Below are 7,693 nucleotides of genomic sequence, written 5' to 3' on the forward strand. Positions count from 1 at the left end.
ACTTGCACAAAAATGGATACGCCATTCGAATGGATTCATAAATGATTTGGCGAGCGCTGCATACCTTGTGATTGATTACATTAAGCTGGAACAGCTTGACTTTAGTATTCTGTATAGGCATGATACAGGGAACAGAGACTGACAAGCGAAGTGTAATATATGGAACTATATTGACCGTCTGTTACTGTGTTCCCATAGGATTTTTCTTCCGTCTGCTTTGATCTGCGTCAGTCTGCTCCGGTTGGAGACGTGAGACAGGTGTTAGCTTAAGCGGCGGCGTGACAGGGAAAGGGTTGGGGGGGGGGGGGCCGTTTGCAGAGTAATTCATGAATATTATACAATTAGGGAAAGATTATACGATATATCGCACGATAATGTTTTATTTTTTTGCACGTTAATATTATCCATTTGTTTATTTATTCGTTCGTTCGTTCACTACTTCCTTGGTTCATTCAGTCAACGGTTTAATACAATACGAAACATTTATGTTTTACTGTGCGATTACACGTACAGCTACCTCTTTAACATAATCAGTATTTGTCTCTAATACAGAATATACTACATGCCTAATGAAAACACAGCTATAAGAAGCCTTTGGTGAGATCTTTTATTTTAATTGTTTTCCAGGTTGGCCAAGTAAACAAAGGCATGTTCAAAATTCTGCGTCACTTTTCGAGCATCAAGTTCAGTGGTTTGTATCACGCATTCAGTAATTTCGCTGACAGATTTAAACGTTCACATGACTGACATATAGAAAGAAAGAAATGTTTTATTTACCGACGCACTCAACACATTTTATTTACGGTTATATGGCGTCAGACATATGGTTAAGGACCACACAGACATTGCGAGGGGAAACCCGCTGTCGCCACTTCATGGGCTATTCTTTTCGATTAGCAGCAAAGGATCTTTTATATGCACCATCCTACAGACAAGGTAGAACATACCACAGCCTTTGATATACCAGTTGTGGTGCACTGGCTGGAACGAGAAATAGCCCAATGGGCCCACCGACGGGGATCGATCCCACACCGACCGCGCATTGAGCGAGCGCTGTACCACTGGGCTATGTTCCGCCCCGACTGATATATAGGGTCAACTGATGTCGAGTCGGATACGATCGTGAATGGACGAGTTTTGAAGCTGGGTTTTTTATGTGGTTTTGCACCATAACGGGGATTAAATACATTATAAAGATTATAGCACTTCTACGATTTGTCATTTCGTTTTAACGTAGCCACGTAAACATTAAGTCTGACAGTTCAAATTTATATTTTGGTCATACTGATGATGTTCGACTCATTATCAAATAAATTCTTGACAAACACCACAAAGGCAGGCGAGGTAATGCGAACTTAATTTCTGTTTAGATAATTTTGTGTATTGTTGTATGTCGCATACTACATAAATTCAAATGTCATTAATAATGTGGGTATTTTTTACTCCACAAATGAAAAAGCGAAAGTACCCAAGTATTATGTAACGTGTGTTAGGTTAGTACAGCAGTTTCACCATTAAATCACACCTTGCTTTCATCGTCTTGCTTACGCCAAACAATACGAATGCCTTGTACGGGAATAGCCACGAGAACAGGCGATTCTGACAAGAAAGCATTCGATTCATTCTATTCAATCGGCTATTATCGTACGAGACACTTGTTTCGTGTGGCATCGCCTTTACACTGTCATCGCAGTTTTAACTGTGTTTCATCACCATCACAGCTGTCTATAAATATATCCACGGAGTTCTGTCTTTCGAAGGTTTAAATTTCTTGAACTAATGTTGAACGAATGACAGTCCTCCTGAGAACATTTCTTTTTTGTTTAATGACACCACTAGAGCACATTGATTAATTAATCTTCGGCTATTGTATGTCGAACACATTTGTAATTCTGACAAGGAGTCAGCAGAGGAAATCCGCTACATGTTTCCTAATGCAGCAAGGGATCTTTCATATTCACTTTGCCACTAACCGGAAAGCACATACCACGGCCTTTGACCAGTTGTGGTGCACTGCTTGGAACAACAAAAAAAACCAGTCAGTTGAATGGATCCACCGAGGAGGTTCGATCCTGCGACACAAGCACCTCAAGCGAGCACTCAACCTACTGAGCTAAATCCCGCCCCTCGTGCGAACAGGTTAGGGAGGATGTATCGTGGCAGTCTTCCTATAGAATAAAGTGATTCGGTATTCGTCGTAGCAAAACATATTAGTCTTTGGGTTGTTAGGGAGGATGTATCGTGGCAGTCTTCCTATAGATAAAAGTGATTCGGTATTCGTCGTAGCAAAACATATTAGTCTTTGGCTTGTTAGGGAGGATGTATCGTGGCAGTCTTCCTATAGATAAAAGTGATTCGGTATTCGTCGTAGCAAAACATATTAGTCTTTGGCTTGTTAGGGAGGATGTATCGTGGCAGTCTTCCTATATATAAAAGTGATTCGGTATTCGTGGTAGCAAAACATATTAGTCTTTGGCTTGTTAGGGAGGATGTATCGTGGCAGTCTTCCTATAGAATAAAGTGATTCGGTATTCGTGGTAGCAAAACATATTAGTCTTTGGCTTGTTAGGGAGGATGTATCGTGGCAGTCTTCCTATAGATAAAAGTGATTCGGTATTCGTGGTAGCAAAACATATTAGTCTTTGGCTTGTTAGGGAGGATGTATCGTGGCAGTCTTCCTATAGAATAAAGTGATTCGGTATTCGTGGTAGCAAAACATATTAGTCTTTGGCTTGTTAGGGAGGATGTATCGTGGCAGTCTTCCTATAGAATAAAGTGATTCGGTATTCGTGGTAGCAAAACATATTAGTCTTTGGCTTGTTAGGGAGGATGTATCGTGGCAGTCTTCCTATAGATAAAAGTGATTCGGTATTCGTGGTAGCAAAACATATTAGTCTTTGGCTTGTTAGGGAGGATGTATCGTGGCAGTCTTCCTATAGAATAAAGTGATTCGGTATTCGTGGTAGCAAAACATATTAGTCTTTGGCTTGTTAGGGAGGATGTATCGTGGCAGTCTTCCTATAGATAAAAGTGATTCGGTATTCGTGGTAGCAAAACATATTAGTCTTTGGCTTGTTAGGGAGGATGTATCGTGGCAGTCTTCCTATAGAATAAAGTGATTCGGTATTCGTGGTAGCAAAACATATTAGTCTTTGGCTTGTTAGGGAGGATGTATCGTGGCAGTCTTCCTATAGATAAAAGTGATTCGGTATTCGTCGTAGCAAAACATATTAGTCTTTGGCTTGTTAGGGAGGATGTATCGTGGCAGTCTTCCTATAGATAAAAGTGATTCGGTATTCGTCGTAGCAAAACATATTAGTCTTTGGGTTGTTAGGGAGGATGTATCGTGGCAGTCTTCCTATAGATAAAAGTGATTCGGTATTCGTCGTAGCAAAACATATTAGTCTTTGGGTTGTTAGGGAGGATGTATCGTGGCAGTCTTCCTATAGATAAAAGTGATTCGGTATTCGTCGTAGCAAAACATATTAGTCTTTGGGTTGTTAGGGAGGATGTATCGTGGCAGTCTTCCTATAGATAAAAGTGATTCGGTATTCGTCGTAGCAAAACATATTAGTCTTTGGGTTGTTAGGGAGGATGTATCGTGGCAGTCTTCCTATAGATAAAAGTGATTCGGTATTCGTCGTAGCAAAACATATTAGTCTTTGGGTTGTTAGGGAGGATGTATCGTGGCAGTCTTCCTATAGATAAAAGTGATTCGGTATTCGTCGTAGCAAAACATATTAGTCTTTGGGTTGTTAGGGAGGATGTATCGTGGCAGTCTTCCTATAGATAAAAGTGATTCGGTATTCGTCGTAGCAAAACATATTAGTCTTTGGGTTGTTAGGGAGGATGTATCGTGGCAGTCTTCCTATAGATAAAAGTGATTCGGTATTCGTCGTAGCAAAACATATTAGTCTTTGGGTTGTTAGGGAGGATGTATCGTGGCAGTCTTCCTATAGATAAAAGTGATTCGGTATTCGTCGTAGCAAAACATATTAGTCTTTGGGTTGTTAGGGAGGATGTATCGTGGCAGTCTTCCTATAGATAAAAGTGATTCGGTATTCGTCGTAGCAAAACATATTAGTCTTTGGGTTGTTAGGGAGGATGTATCGTGGCAGTCTTCCTATAGATAAAAGTGATTCGGTATTCGTCGTAGCAAAACATATTAGTCTTTGGGTTGTTAGGGAGGATGTATCGTGGCAGTCTTCCTATAGATAAAAGTGATTCGGTATTCGTCGTAGCAAAACATATTAGTCTTTGGGTTGTTAGGGAGGATGTATCGTGGCAGTCTTCCTATAGATAAAAGTGATTCGGTATTCGTCGTAGCAAAACATATTAGTCTTTGGGTTGTTAGGGAGGATGTATCGTGGCAGTCTTCCTATAGATAAAAGTGATTCGGTATTCGTCGTAGCAAAACATATTAGTCTTTGGGTTGTTAGGGAGGATGTATCGTGGCAGTCTTCCTATAGATAAAAGTGATTCGGTATTCGTCGTAGCAAAACATATTAGTCTTTGGGTTGTTAGGGAGGATGTATCGTGGCAGTCTTCCTATAGATAAAAGTGATTCGGTATTCGTCGTAGCAAAACATATTAGTCTTTGGGTTGTTAGGGAGGATGTATCGTGGCAGTCTTCCTATAGATAAAAGTGATTCGGTATTCGTCGTAGCAAAACATATTAGTCTTTGGGTTGTTAGGGAGGATGTATCGTGGCAGTCTTCCTATAGATAAAAGTGATTCGGTATTCGTCGTAGCAAAACATATTAGTCTTTGGGTTGTTAGGGAGGATGTATCGTGGCAGTCTTCCTATAGATAAAAGTGATTCGGTATTCGTCGTAGCAAAACATATTAGTCTTTGGGTTGTTAGGGAGGATGTATCGTGGCAGTCTTCCTATAGATAAAAGTGATTCGGTATTCGTGGTAGCAAAACATATTAGTCTTTGGGTTGTTAGGGAGGATGTATCGTGGCAGTCTTCCTATAGATAAAAGTGATTCGGTATTCGTGGTAGCAAAACATATTAGTCTTTGGGTTGTTAGGGAGGATGTATCGTGGCAGTCTTCCTATAGATAAAAGTGATTCGGTATTCGTCGTAGCAAAACATATTAGTCTTTGGGTTGTTAGGGAGGATGTATCGTGGCAGTCTTCCTATAGATAAAAGTGATTCGGTATTCGTGGTAGCAAAACATATTAGTCTTTGGGTTGTTAGGGAGGATGTATCGTGGCAGTCTTCCTATAGATAAAAGTGATTCGGTATTCGTGGTAGCAAAACATATTAGTCTTTGGGTTGTTAGGGAGGATGTATCGTGGCAGTCTTCCTATAGATAAAAGTGATTCGGTATTCGTGGTAGCAAAACATATTAGTCTTTGGGTTGTTAGGGAGGATGTATCGTGGCAGTCTTCCTATAGATAAAAGTGATTCGGTATTCGTGGTAGCAAAACATATTAGTCTTTGGGTTGTTAGGGAGGATGTATCGTGGCAGTCTTCCTATAGATAAAAGTGATTCGGTATTCGTGGTAGCAAAACATATTAGTCTTTGGGTTGTTAGGGAGGATGTATCGTGGCAGTCTTCCTATAGATAAAAGTGATTCGGTATTCGTGGTAGCAAAACATATTAGTCTTTGGGTTGTTAGGGAGGATGTATCGTGGCAGTCTTCCTATAGATAAAAGTGATTCGGTATTCGTGGTAGCAAAACATATTAGTCTTTGGGTTGTTAGGGAGGATGTATCGTGGCAGTCTTCCTATAGATAAAAGTGATTCGGTATTCGTGGTAGCAAAACATATTAGTCTTTGGGTTGTTAGGGAGGATGTATCGTGGCAGTCTTCCTATAGATAAAAGTGATTCGGTATTCGTGGTAGCAAAACATATTAGTCTTTGGGTTGTTAGGGAGGATGTATCGTGGCAGTCTTCCTATAGATAAAAGTGATTCGGTATTCGTGGTAGCAAAACATATTAGTCTTTGGGTTGTTAGGGAGGATGTATCGTGGCAGTCTTCCTATAGATTAGTCTTTGGGTTGTTAGGGAAAGTGATTCGGTATTCGTGGTAGCAAAACATATTAGTCTTTGGGTTGTTAGGGAGGATGTATCGTGGCAGTCTTCCTATAGATAAAAGTGATTCGGTATTCGTGGTAGCAAAACATATTAGTCTTTGGGTTGTTAGGGAGGATGTATCGTGGCAGTCTTCCTATAGATAAAAGTGATTCGGTATTCGTGGTAGCAAAACATATTAGTCTTTGGGTTGTTAGGGAGGATGTATCGTGGCAGTCTTCCTATAGATAAAAGTGATTCGGTATTCGTGGTAGCAAAACATATTAGTCTTTGGGTTGTTAGGGAGGATGTATCGTGGCAGTCTTCCTATAGATAAAAGTGATTCGGTATTCGTGGTAGCAAAACATATTAGTCTTTGGGTTGTTAGGGAGGATGTATCGTGGCAGTCTTCCTATAGATAAAAGTGATTCGGTATTCGTGGTAGTAGCAAAACATATTAGTCTTTGGGTTGTTAGGGAGGATGTATCGTGGCAGTCTTCCTATAGATAAAAGTGATTCGGTATTCGTGTAGCAAAACATATTAGTCTTTGGGTTGTTAGGGAGGATGTATCGTGGCAGTCTTCCTATAGATAAAAGTGATTCGGTATTCGTGGTAGCAAAACATATTAGTCTTTGGGTTGTTAGGGAGGATGTATCGTGGCAGTCTTCCTATAGATAAAAGTGATTCGGTATTCGTGGTAGCAAAACATATTAGTCTTTGGGTTGTTAGGGAGGATGTATCGTGGCAGTCTTCCTATAGATAAAAGTGATTCGGTATTCGTGGTAGCAAAACATATTAGTCTTTGGGTTGTTAGGGAGGATGTATCGTGGCAGTCTTCCTATAGATAAAAGTGATTCGGTATTCGTGGTAGCAAAACATATTAGTCTTTGGGTTGTTAGGGAGGATGTATCGTGGCAGTCTTCCTATAGATATAAAGTGATTCGGTATTCGTGGTAGCAAAACATATTAGTCTTTGGGTTGTTAGGGAGGATGTATCGTGGCAGTCTTCCTATAGATAAAAGTGATTCGGTATTCGTGGTAGCAAAACATATTAGTCTTTGGGTTGTTAGGGAGGATGTATCGTGGCAGTCTTCCTATAGATAAAAGTGATTCGGTATTCGTGGTAGCAAAACTTTGGGTTGTTAGGGAGGATGTATTAGTCTTTGGGTTGTTAGGGAGGATGTATCGTGGCAGTCTTCCTATAGATAAAAGTGATTCGGTATTCGTGGTAGCAAAACATATTAGTCTTTGGGTTGTTAGGGAGGATGTATCGTGGCAGTCTTCCTATAGATAAAAGTGATTCGGTATTCGTGGTAGCAAAACATATTAGTCTTTGGGTTGTTAGGGAGGATGTATCGTGGCAGTCTTCCTATAGATAAAAGTGATTCGGTATTCGTGGTAGCAAAACATATTAGTCTTTGGGTTGTTAGGGAGGATGTATCGTGGCAGTCTTCCTATAGATAAAAGTGATTCGGTATTCGTGGTAGCAAAACATATTAGTCTTTGGGTTGTTAGGGAGGATGTATCGTGGCAGTCTTCCTATAGATAAAAGTGATTCGGTATTCGTGGTAGCAAAACATATTAGTCTTTGGGTTGTTAGGGAGGATGTATCGTGGCAGTCTTCCTATAGATAAAAGTGATTCGGTATTCGTGGTAGCAAAACATAT

The 7,693-nt window shown here is 40.2% G+C and overlaps 1 protein-coding gene across 2 annotated transcripts in view; it reads left to right on the forward strand.

The window, feature by feature from the left end:
* Positions 1 to 7,693, forward strand: part of LOC121369148 (carbonic anhydrase-like) — a 30,019-nt gene that overhangs the window by 19,438 nt on the left and 2,888 nt on the right. For both annotated transcript variants that reach the window (XM_041494022.1, XM_041494023.1), the window contains one exon: positions 628 to 691. In XM_041494022.1, the coding sequence (XP_041349956.1) occupies positions 628 to 691 (64 nt within the window). The remainder of the gene's footprint in view (positions 1 to 627; positions 692 to 7,693) is intronic.

This window comes from Gigantopelta aegis, chromosome 3 (assembly GCF_016097555.1).
Source record: "Gigantopelta aegis isolate Gae_Host chromosome 3, Gae_host_genome, whole genome shotgun sequence".
Classification (NCBI taxonomy): domain Eukaryota; kingdom Metazoa; phylum Mollusca; class Gastropoda; order Neomphalida; family Peltospiridae; genus Gigantopelta; species Gigantopelta aegis.